The sequence below is a fragment of the Vulpes lagopus genome, chromosome 9 (genome assembly GCF_018345385.1).
Source record: "Vulpes lagopus strain Blue_001 chromosome 9, ASM1834538v1, whole genome shotgun sequence".
NCBI classification, from domain to species: domain Eukaryota; kingdom Metazoa; phylum Chordata; class Mammalia; order Carnivora; family Canidae; genus Vulpes; species Vulpes lagopus.
In genome coordinates this window covers 34,517,053-34,529,794 of record NC_054832.1, presented here as the reverse complement: position 1 = coordinate 34,529,794, position 12,742 = coordinate 34,517,053, and the positions used below count along the sequence as shown (strand labels likewise).

Here is a 12,742-nt window from a genome sequence, read left to right as displayed (position 1 = left end):
CTGCTTCTCCCTCTGCCTGTGTCTCTGCCTCTCTCTTTCTCTGGGTCTCTCATGAATGAATGAATGAATGAATGAATGAATGAATGAATGAATAAATAAATCTTTAAAAAAACAAAAACAAGAGAATGGCAAAAGGCCCAAGAGAACATCAAAAGACTCTTCTCATTCTCAACTAGGTGAACATTCTTAAATGATTGTTAAGAAATAAATAAAGCAAATATCAATAGGGGCAAAACAAAAATGAGTCGGTGGGGTAGGGGCAAGGTGGGGGGAGGGGATTTGTGCCAGTGGGGTGGAAATCTTCAAATGTTTAAGAAATGGGATGAATAAAACAAACATTGACAGGGTTAAAACAAAAATTTTAATACAGCACTACCTGAGGTTGGGTGGGCCAAAGGGAGCTCCTATTGGTGCTCCTAAATTGAAGGGCCTCGTAGAAGTCTAGTTTATTTATCCCTGTTTGGAGAAATTTAAGAAACTGGAAGGTAGAGATTGCTATGAGAAACCTGATCAGGAATCACTTGAGGCAGGGGTTAGGGATGTTACTTAAGGATTGACAGAAGGGCCAAGGTTCCCCAGCTTCACACTTAAGCGGAGATCTAAAGTCTTTTGTACAAGATTGAGTAAAGTAGTCCAGAGATGAAGAGTTTCTGGGGTTCCTTGGTATAGGAGTTCCTTGAACTGTGATACTAAAACCCATTGGTGAAACCCTGACTCCTGGTTGATATGATTATGAAAGTTGGAATGTTTAGGCAGGTATTATATACAGATCTTTCTTCACTTAAAACTTACAATGGGGTTTATGTCCTGATAAAGCCATCCTAAATTGAAAATGCATTTAATAGATCTAATCTACCAAGTATCATAGCTCAGCCTAGCCTACCCTAAATGTGCTTAGAACATTTACATTAGCCTACATTGGGCAAAATCATATATTATTTTATAATAGTGTTGATTATCTCATGCAATTTAATGAGTACTGTACTAAAAAAAAGTGGTTATATAGGTACAGAATGGCTGCTTGTGTGTGTGTGTTTTTTTTTTTTTTTTAAGATTTTATTTATTTATTCATGACACAGAGAGAGAGGCAGAGACACAGGTGGAGGAAGAAGCAGGCTCCATGCAGGGAACCCAATGTGGGACTTGATCCCACGTCTCCAGGATCACACCCTGGGCCCAAGGTGGGCACTAAACCGCTGAGCCACCAGAACTGCCCATATTGGTTATTTACCCTTGTTATCACATGGCTGTCACATGGCTGATTAGAAGCATCAGCTTACTGCCACTGCCCAGCATTACAAGGGATTATCATTACCATATACCACTGATCCAGGAAAAGATCCATATTCAAAATTGAAAGTACAATTTCTACTTAAAGCATATTGTTTTTGCACCATCACAAAGTTGAAAAATCTTAAACTGTCATAAGTTGGGGACTATTTTTAAAGAAGTTGTGTCTCCCTTACCTGGATGTTTTATGGGAATGGATATTATGTCCAACTGAGGAACACTTCTTCCATCTCGTATTGTAAAACCAAAACCTGTCAACAAAATCCTAATGGAGACTATAGTTAGATGAGTCATATAGTTATAAGAGTTGATGGAATAACAGTAAGTTTGTAGAAGAACTGATGTGTTTGAACAGGCTTTTTGAGAAATGATTGCATCTCTTTTACTTCATTGTATGTAGATGGACATTATATCTTACGGAGAATATTTTCCCTACTTAGTTCTATAAAACAGAAGACCTATAAGTCCACCCTACAAGCAGTGTAAATTGAACGTGCTAAGTGGGAATTAATGATTGCCTGAGTCCACACAGTGTGGAATGGAAGCTGGAGTGCTGAAATTCTCTGTGCAATAGCCATATGTGGAGCACAGACTGGGGCTTATGGCAAGAGCAAGGGATGACCACTGGGATTTTGGACGAGAGAATTTCCATTAGAGGGGCATTTACTACCTTGCTATCTGACATTATTTATTGAAGCAATTCCTATAACTGAAGGACATAACATGATCTTGAAACCTGAGATACCCACATCTTAGATGTCCAGGAAATTCTCTAATAGGGATGACAGTGCCCAGATGATTCCATAGTAAAATGGAATGGTTTATTAGGCTGCCTGGGGAATGCAAGGAGGAAATACTTACAAGGAAGGAGGCTCTTATCCCATAGGACTGACAGAACTGTATGAGAAGTGGCTGAATTTTGTTGTCACTTGAATAGTGCCCTAAAACAGCTTTTGATGGACCAACAGAGCTGCTTGGTCTATGGATGGCAATTTCAAGGTGAATGGACAACATTGTTTGGAAGCCACCACTCTAATTAAAGAAGATAAAATTAGATCAATGTGGTTGTGCAGTGACAGAAGAATTGAACAGTGATAAAAAGTCCTTATGTTTAGGTTTTTACTACCTTCTGGGCAGTGGCCAGTGGAGAAACCTGGCCCATTTAAAGGGATGCCCATATTGGGCATAGCCCTGTGGAAATTTGAAGAATGAATTAAAATAGGACATGTCAATGCCCATCAAAAGAATTCCCTTCCAGCTTTGGAAAGTGACTGGAATCAATGAGCAGTAGATACTCATGTGTGGTCACTTGAGATGGCCACCTGGGTCCATGAAATAAATGGATATGGGGGCACTGCAGCAGTGAAGAGATGGGATGAATGTAAACCTATCCCTCTTGCACTTTCTGAGGCACAAAATGCCAATAAGAGCTATTCTGTCTGCAAAGGAGACAGAGACTATGAATGACCATATGACAGGTTCTCTGGTTGGAAGGCCCTGAACATACCTGGCAAGTCAAACTGATGCTGGGGGAGTTACAGTTGGGTCCTGACAGGAATAGACCCTGATTATGAATTGGGCTTTGCATACCTAGTAGTGTACGCAAATGCTCAGAGTATTATGAAAAAACCAGCACAAATACTACACCAATTTGGATGACTAGTCATTTCTTCAGACCAAGGAACAAACATACTTTACAGCCTGTATATCCAACAATGGGCAGAGATATTCTCCCTCAGAGTAATAGTTTGATAGAGAATTGGAATGAGCATTTAAAACACTGGTTGTCTAAAATGGAGAAATAAAGGGCTGGCTTTTATGCCTTTATGAATGTGTGCTGACACTCAATGTTAATGAGTGAGAGTAAATAAGTGTCCCTACTATTTATTTTTTCTGTTGGATCTGGGGAAGAGAGGCTGGAGGAAGGTGTGAATATTCTTTCTTCCCCACATAACCTCCATTTTTTTCTTCCTACTTGATAGGAATAGATCAGCGCTATTTTAACTACAAGGGCTGGAAGCAGGGAGATTCTTAAGCAAGAATCTATTAACTGTGTTTTTAACCTTTCTGTCACAGTTCCTAAGGGCCTGATGAGGCAGGATTTACCTTCACCCCATCTGCCAAATTCAGGCTAACTTAATTCAGCTATATTGCCTGGTAGTAAAAATAGTCCATTAGTTTTGTACCTGTGTAATCTTACTTTATCTGAACAAAAGTGGACTTGAGGAGGAGGGACTTGCTATGCTGGTACTGGTGTCTGCAATCTAGACAAGCACAATGGCCAAACCTAATGTCCCCTCCAAGGGTGGAAAAGTTTGGGTATAAATGGAGAAAAGGAAAAATAGTAGCTATGGGTAAAAGAGTGAATCAATAAGTTATATAATGAGGGAAACCCAGTATTACATTGACACCTAGAAAGAGGCTCAGAGCAAGAGACCGTATTGTCTCTTAGCTTGATAACACCAGCTGCCTGAAAGGGTGAAGGCATATTATTTTTGACACCACTCCTGCTTTTGGAACCTGACAAGATACAATAGAAGCTTGCAAACCTGAGTGGTTTCACCCTGGGAGACATTTTTCATAAGAGAGGATGATGAACTGGATTATTAATGATTGAATGGGATTCTAGTAATATGCTACCTTCTGACCTTTTGTTTTGCTATAAAAATATACATGTTTGAAGACCCAGGCATGCACTGTGGTATTGTGATTTATAGTAAGAAATATATATTTGGTCTTTGTTGTCTTTTCTGGCAAAGAGCTCTTCTTAAAACCCGTGGAATTTAAGTGATGAGAATGGTAAAATTGTCATTTGTTAGACTGAGGTAACTTCTGGACTACACCTAAACATGGAAGCTGGTTGCCAGGGGAATCCCATGTAATTACAGGGTTTGTCCCATGTACACCGTGCATAGACACACACACTTCAGGAGAAGGGGAAAGGTGCTGGTAAGTTCAATCAGTCATCAGTAGCCAAGATTTAATCTATATAAGAGCCTCTGTGAAAACAGAGAACTAGGGTTCAGAGAGCTTCAAGATTGGTGAACATGTGGAAATGCAGGAAAAGTCGCATGCTTGGAGAGGGCATGGAAGCTCCACACCCTTTAATGTTTTATCCTATGCTTATCTTCCATCTGGTTGCTCCTGAGTTATATCCTTTTGCAATAAACCAATGATCTAGTAAGCAAAATGTTTCTCTGAATTTGGTGATCCACTCTAGCAAATCATTCAAACCCAAGGAGGGTTTACAGGGGTCCTGTAAATCAGGAGGAACCTCTGATTTACAGCTGGTCAGTCAGAAGTACAGGTAAAAACCTAGGCTTGCAATTGACATCTGAGGTGAAGGGCAGTCTTGTGGCACTGAGCGCTTGACCCTATAGAATCTGATACTATTTCCAGGTAGATAGTGTCAGAATGAGTTAAACTGTGCTAGTATTGGTGCATTGCTTAATGGTATGGAGGAAATTCCCTACACAAACACACACACAAATTGGGTTATCAGAACCGTTAATGACCAACGTACTTGCTTATAAGCATACCTTCCACAAAATAGTACAGTGCAATGTTTAGGAATGCAAGCTCCAGAATGCCTAGTGTCCTCACTTCAGCACTTCGTAACTGTGTAAACTTCAGCAAGTTTGTTTAACCTGTGTCTAGTTTCCTGTGAGGATGGCAATAGCCCCTATCTCAGATACTATATGTAAAGCACTTGACAAAGTGCCTGGCACATAGTTAAGTACTGAGTAAAAGTAATTAAGAGAAACTTCATTTTGCACAGTCTTAGCAATGCAGTTTTTTTTTTTTTAATTTGAAGAGAGGTAACAAGGTAATTTGCTTATGAAGTTATTTTGAAATGAATAAACAAGTCCCATTTTAAATACATCTCTACATTAATCAAATGGTGTTTAGAGAAGAATTAATCTCTGTCCATGCTTTTACCCACTTAGGTTAATTTAAACACTGAAAATATTTTCAATCAGCCTATTGAAGACACTTCCATTAGAAGAACCTAATCCAGGACTAGATGACTGGCAAAAATATTTTTCCATAGGCTTTAAGTAGGAAAAATTTGACTCCAAGGACAATAGGGTGGGTTTACATTTGTGAAAAAAGAATGTTCTTTGGGCATTGTTTCAGAAATCACCTGGGATGCGGTTTTAAGAATAAAGATTTCTGTACTCCACTGAATCAGAATATGATCAAAAAGGATGGACAAAGATTAGGAAATCTGCAGTAACAAACTCTACCAGGGAATCTTAATGCATAGAGTAGCAGGAGAACCACGACCTCAAAGAAAGCTGTTTTGAGTTCAGACCTAGAAATTGCTGGCTACCTTTAAACAGACAGGAATAATCATATTTAGAAGAAAAATGTTCAGGGGCAAGTACTAAATAGTGGTATCATACTATTAAAAACCTCAAGTCTGTCTCAGTAAGCTGTTATTATATAGGATAGTCAAGAAATTCAGATGATTTAGGGGGGGAAAGGGTAAAAGTAGCAAAACATTGAAAACCTCTCAGTAATGAAAACCTCTCAGTAAAGTTCATTCTTGGTCTTCTCTTCCTAAATTTGTTTTCAGTTGTTAGATTTAATCACTAAACAAGACCAAAAGAGAACTTTATTTTACATGACTTTATTTTCCATTTAGAACCATTTTATGCTTTACTTAAAAAAAAAAAAAAAAAAAAAAAAAAAAAAAAAAAAAAACTCACTCTGCTTTTAATAGTTCTAAAAGCATTTTAACCAAAATCTTGATTTAGGAAGACTTAAGACATTGTGCATTATTTTAAATATTTTCATTCTTTCAATAACTATTAAAAATAAGTTCACAATTAGGGTTTCAAATGTCCTAATCATATCTAGTTTGTTTTCATTTAATATTTTATCAATCCCATCATGTGCATACAGAAGTTAAGGTGATATATAAATTTTTATCTCTTTCAGACACACTGATGATAATTAGCTCCTAATCTAATTACTATTTCATTTATTCAGAAATAGCATTTAGACATAAAAACCAATGTCTCACTTTGTAAAATAACCTTTGGTTAATTTACACAAATCTAATACAGCATGTTGTGTAACTTTTAAGTAATACAATGAATTTCACTACTATCATTTTAGTTTTTAATATTTATTGTGTCAGCAGGGCTGAGAATATCACATGGTTCAGTCTTCTGGAGGAAGTTATATAATAAAAGCCTAGCGCCTTTGAATATTAAAAACATCCCAAAGGCCAGGAGTCCTCTTAAAGGATTTGAAAGGTAAGAGATTTCAGAGAATTTCTCTCATTTTCAATATGTAAAGTAACTAGTTTAAGTCACTTTTTGAAGACTTAGAAAAGTGTTCCTTAGGCCATTGAATAAAGCTACTAAAACCACAAGAATTTAGAGATCTTGGTCCTAGGCTACATAATGGGTCATCAAAAAAGAACCTGTCACTTAGTTACTAAGTAAAAGTGAGTTAACATCCTATGCCAAGCAAGGGTCACACTTCACTTCCCTCATTTGTAAAAAGAAAAGGTGGCCTGGCCAGTGCCATACGGATTCTCTGCTAACTGTAAAATGTGGACTGATTTTCTTCTCTTTCTTATAGTCCATGTGTATATAAACTTTTTCTTTAAATCAAAAATTTTTATGCACATAACCATGTTGGTGTATTACCCTTAGTTTAAAAATGTACAACTACATAAATAAAAACTATTGTTTCTTCAATATTACTTGACATTTCTTCTGTAATTTCTTTATTTAAAAAAGTAAATGTAACAAGATACTTAAAAAAGGCTAGATACAAAAGTAGTTAAGCTGCTCACGAACATTTAAAATTTTCCAAAATGTATCTTCAATAATCATGATCTTATAAAACATTTTACAGTTATCAGAAAGTGCCCAGGCTGAGTTTACATAACTGAAATACCTCAGTACAAATGTCTGATTAGAACTGAAGTGCAGTAACCTCCTGACTGACTGCTCATTGAAACAGGGATACAAAGAAAAAAAGTTGATTGTGATAAAATTTGTGCATTGGCCCCATCATATGTACAAAAAAGTGCCCTTACTCAAATGAACAAATTACATGCAAAATATTAGTGATATCATTTAATATCCTAGAGCTCAATGCAGCTAAAATAAACCGCAATAAAAGTGGTTTTTATAGGTAAAAGTGATTTCATCTCTTAAGATCTGAATGTCCAGAACTTTTTACAAGTTCCATATACATGATACACAATTGCAGCCAACCACAAATTAAACACCATAAAAAAAGTTAAAATGAAAACACAGAACATACTTAATTTTTTATTTTGAAATTCCCTATTCCCTCTATACAAGAACCTTTGCTGAAACACTTTCCACAAAGGCAGCAGTGAATTTTCAGAACATTTTACATTTTTCCCCTCAGCAAAAAGATAAATCACAGTGTAAATTATGTTGTTCTGCTGTCATCTTTGGCTGGGGTTAGACCCAGAAGTTGTCAACTAGCAAACCATTAGAGTCAAATGTTGCTAGTGCTCCTCAGGCCTGTAAGCTACAAACTCAGCAAGGAATGTTTGCATTTAATCTCTTTAAGGTACCACCAGGGGGTGTGACAGCATTAACTTCCATAAACTTTTATAGACAAATGGAAAAAAATCTACAAAATTAGCTAGTAATATTACACAGCAATACACACTTTTTATACTCTACACAAAACCAAAATTCTTGGTCTTAATGGCGAGTAGCAACTTCTGTTTGAGAATCTGTTTAGAGGAATAGAGTGGGACGTAAAGTCGAGAAATACAAGTGTTTGCAGTAGGAAGATGTTGGTCATCTGGTGGTCTTATTGTGATTGAGGGCATAGGCTGGAATCCTTCTTCACTGGCTGGTAATGATGGGCTTGATGTCCAAAAGTAAACCTGAACAGGAATATAAGAATTACAATCTTTGGCTTTTAATGGATTAACATTAATTCTGACAGTATGTACACAGAGTCCCATTCTTCCGTTAAAACCTACAGAGGGCTATTATTTTGAACTGGGTTTTAGATTTATTTCTTGTTCTGAAAAGGGTCAGAAAAGAAAAAAGTGTTGGGGAGGTAGAAAAATGACTATGTTTCAGGACCTCAATTTCTCAATGGGCCTTTCCAGTGGCTTTTAAAGTATCTTTTAGTGGAAATAGGGCGTAAATAAGGTCTCCAAAAAAGTCTAAAAATTCGTATAGGTTATCAAAAAAGTTGTTTTGCATTTTATCTACCAGCAAAATAACCCAGTATTTTCAGTACTACACTGTGAAACAGAAATAAATGTAGTAAGACTCAATTATTATAGTAATATCTACTTTGTGTGACAGTGTAAGTGTAAATAAGATAAATGTTAACTTCTGTACTTTATATCATTCCTCATTGATCTATACATACATACACATATATTCTTCCAGTGTTCAGTTCCTATTTCTTAAAGGTAAAGTTTTTTAAATCTAATGCATTCCAAAGTATACAACTAAACAGACAAATGTATCCAATATCCCAAAGTGACTAGAAAATCTAAACGAACTACAGTTGACCCTTGAACAACATGGGTTTGAACTACATGACTCCACTTACATGTGGATTTTTTAGAAGTAATCTCTGCACCCAATGTGAGGCTCCAAACCACAATTCCAAAATCAAGTCGCTTACTCCAACCCGAGCCTACCAAGTGCCCCACATGCAAATGTTTTTTTTATAAATACACCACATACAGTACTATAAATGTATTTTCCTTATGATTTTCTTTAGCTTACTTTAAGAATACAGTTATACACATAACATACAAAATATGTGTAATGGACACCAATGTGTTATTGGTAGCCTTCTGGTGAATAGTAGACTATTATATTAGTAAAGTTTCAGGGGGAGTCAAAAGTCACACTCAGATTTTCAACTGCATTATCATTCAAGGGTTAACTGTAATTTGCTTTTCTGAAAATCATTTTAATGAGAAATCTCATCTAATTCTATATAGAAGGGGGGCACAAAAAGGATCCCTTCTAAGTGTCAGGGTCTACAAAATCTTCAAAGAACTTTATAAAAGATGCTCTAGAGATAAAGCTGCTCCAATCCACTCATTTTACAAGTAAATTTCTCCAAAGATGGATATGATTAGCCAGGATAGATAACTACCATTGCTGGACATTCTTAAAGTTGGAAGAAAAGAAATACTATACGACTTTTCAGAATTTTTACTAGTGATCTGTGACTAAGAGGGGAAGGAACTACCCAGTAGTCCAAAATACCCTATAATTTGCAGGACTAATAATTCATGGAGAATAGTTTGCTCTGAATAGTCTATTATATATATTCTTATGTCCTTCAGGTCTTCTCAGACACATCAGGATAAAACCAACTGTGAAGCATTCTTCCCAAAAGAGGAGAGGGAAATATATACCCCTTGATATACCCTACAAATAGAATGATTAAAGCTGTTTATAGGAGATTCTGAGGCCATTTACAAAGGGAGATCTTTATCTTCCATTAGAAGATGGAAACTGTAGTGAAATTTAACTTGACTGACTAGACTAAGGATTTATTGGTTTAAAAACAGAAAATTAAAACTAGGTTTAGATAGCCAATCATTTCTGGTTTTATATGGACCCTTTCTTAAAGAAACAAGGTGCCAGAAAGAACCCTGACCATGAAACCAACAAGGACAGATATGCTATTAGGACCAATTATATGGAGTCTACTACCTAGGGAACAACCTAAATGGAAATTACCAGAGTGGCTAAACCAAGAATAGAACTGACAGCTAAGACTACCTAAGAACTTATCTCACTATAGTACAGAAATATGGAAGGTTCCTGGGACCATGTAAAAATTAAGGAGTGCTAAATGCAGAACCCCACCCATCCGAAAAATAAGTTACTGTCTCAACTGAAGATAAATGGAAAACTCCCAAGTATCTGGGCTTTCCCGCACACCTAACCATTTTCCCTCTCAAATAAAATTGAAGGATATATCTAGAAAGTGGATCATTTTTACATATATTCCAAAAGTGGTATGGTTTTAGTTACTGAGAATTAAGGCTGGCTTGAGAGGGGAAATGTTGCAGGGAGTATGAGTTGAAAGATCTCAGGTTTTTCCAGGTAAGGAAAGTCCCTCAAATTTCTAAAAGAAAGTCAGGTGAAGATTGCTTTTCAAGATTAATGGACAGGTTGATTTGGTTATATACTCAAAAGTTGGACATAGATTCCACTGACTTATAGTAGGCTTTTCTCTATAACCAAAGTTTATATTATCTAGTTGATGATTCTGATGAGTAGGTAAGATTAAGATCATGGGCTTAATACCCACAAGCTACTCTATTCCTAGTATACAGATAACATCAAGATTATTTTATTCAAAAATTGTGCAACGCGTGGGTGGCTCAGCGGTTGAGCACCTGCCCCTGACCCAGGGCGTGATCCGCAGTCTCAGGATCAAGTCCCACATCAGGCTCCCTGCCTGGAGCCTGCTTCTCCCTCTGCCTACGTCTCTGCCTTTCTTTCTGTGTATTTTTCATGAATAAATAAAGAAAATCTTAAAAAAAAAAAAAAAAAAAAAAAAGGAGCAGCTAGCATATATAAGCACTATAGGGAAAAAGAAATATGTCTCAACTGAATAAACCGGTATTATCTTCTGGGACTAAGGACAGCATATCAGCGAAATGCATTTCACTCTGCTTACAGGCTTTTTTAATACTTCAGGTTTTCAGTTCTAGAGTAGAAAAACTAAAACTGCCCTAGATATCCACCTTTGTGCAATTTCCTTAGCCAAAATTAAAATGGCCAACCACTGTTTACAAGCTTAAAAGGTTATCATACACAGTATTTTAAAATTTCATATTTTTCTTCTACAAATTTTGTGAATTTTTAACTTACAAGATCTTGTCGTTCTGTCATGCTCATCTTCTCTACTATTGACCAGAACCAACGCTTAAACTGCAAGAGCTTCTCAGCATTTTCTCCTAAGAATGAAGAATATAAATCCAGTATACTGTACCAGTTATTTTAAAATATTACTTCTTATAAAAATAGATATAAAATTGAAATGTTATTTAGGATCAGGAGTCTTAGTCCTAATTTCCTGTATTAGGAATTATTTGCATAATTGTAAAACCTCTACAGCTCATTAATCAACCCTGATTTAGGATGACCAAGAAAAATGGACTGACAGCCTCAAAATTCAGAATCACAACGCTTTAATCCCAGCTGTAACTCATGAGTCCTCTCATGAACTTAAACCAGTGCTTCACAAATTTTAATGAGTTTACAAATCATCTAGGGGATCTTTTTAAAATGCACGTTTTCATTTACTAGGTTTGGGGGGAAGGGCTAAAAGGAACGAAGATTCTGCATTCCTAAAAAAACTTCTAGATGCTGCTGCTTATCTGAGGATGTTTGGTGAGGTATTTATCTTCCCCTCTTCAGTTTTTGGTTGGAAATGAGACAAATTATCTCAACAAGCACTGAAAATTATATTAAAAAGCATAAAAACCATTATATAATGAATCTGTATGTTGCCAAACAAAGAAAAAACAATATTTATCCAAATATAACTTACTAGAATTTAGCTGAAGCTGTTTGCAAAATATGAAAAAGGGAGGAAAACTGGTACCTTCATGTACACAGTAATTTTGAACACATGGGGAATTTCTTGGAGCTTCCAATGTTTTACTGTATAATTCTATTCTTAGGCTTATGGGACTTTGAAAACAGAGTTCCAGCAAATCAGGCACTAAAACTAAATGTTATTCTAGGAGGATTATTACTACAACTTGCTATTCTTTCTAGATTCTCCGAGTGTGTGTTGTTTCTAAGTGAGCTTTCTGTCAGTTCTACAAAGCAAACACCATGTGGTTAAATTATTTAATTAGAGAGTCTAACAGAAATGAATTAGAAAGACCAATAGAATTGTCAAATGGATTATTTTTTCTTAGTTTATAAAAAACCTTTTATGTACTTGCTCACCACAGAGAACTTTTACTTGTATTCATACTAAACCAACCACATATCCTTTACAACCTAGCAAAATAAGCAAAGAATTAAGAATAACCTAATGGCTAAGCCATCATCTTAAAAATATAGACAAAAAACTTTAAACAACTTAATAACACAGCATTTCTAAACCCTATAAGTATATCTAGTTTATTCCTTAAAACATTCAAAAAATTTCGTACCTGATTCATCATTGAAAGAAGTGAAACTGATCAACATCTGAACATTAACTTCACCACAGCCATTTACCAAAAGCCTAAAATCTTCTGCTGTTAAATCTTCTAATGAATTTTTTGGAAGCACATCCAGTAGACCTTTCCTCATTGCCTACAGAATATTTTAAAAATTACCTTTTTATTAGTCTCAGTACTTTATTTTCCACGTAGCATTACTGTTAAAGCCCAACATCGAATTTTAGCAGCCTAAAAATACTAGTTTTCACTTTAAACCAGAAAGAAAGAAAT

At 35.9% G+C, this 12,742-nt stretch overlaps 1 protein-coding gene across 6 annotated transcripts in view; it reads right to left on the bottom strand.

Annotated features, from left to right (window-relative positions):
• Nucleotides 1-7,572: 7,572 nt before the first annotated feature.
• Nucleotides 7,573-12,742, bottom strand: part of UBR5 (ubiquitin protein ligase E3 component n-recognin 5) — a 136,597-nt gene continuing 131,427 nt past the window's right edge. For all 6 annotated transcript variants that reach the window (XM_041768513.1, XM_041768517.1, XM_041768512.1 and 3 more), the window contains exons 57-59: nt 12,461-12,605; nt 11,163-11,248; nt 7,573-8,182 (exon numbers count right to left, since the gene is read on the bottom strand). In XM_041768513.1, the coding sequence (XP_041624447.1) occupies nt 7,970-8,182; nt 11,163-11,248; nt 12,461-12,605 (444 nt within the window). In that variant the 3' untranslated portion in view covers nt 7,573-7,969. The remainder of the gene's footprint in view (nt 8,183-11,162; nt 11,249-12,460; nt 12,606-12,742) is intronic.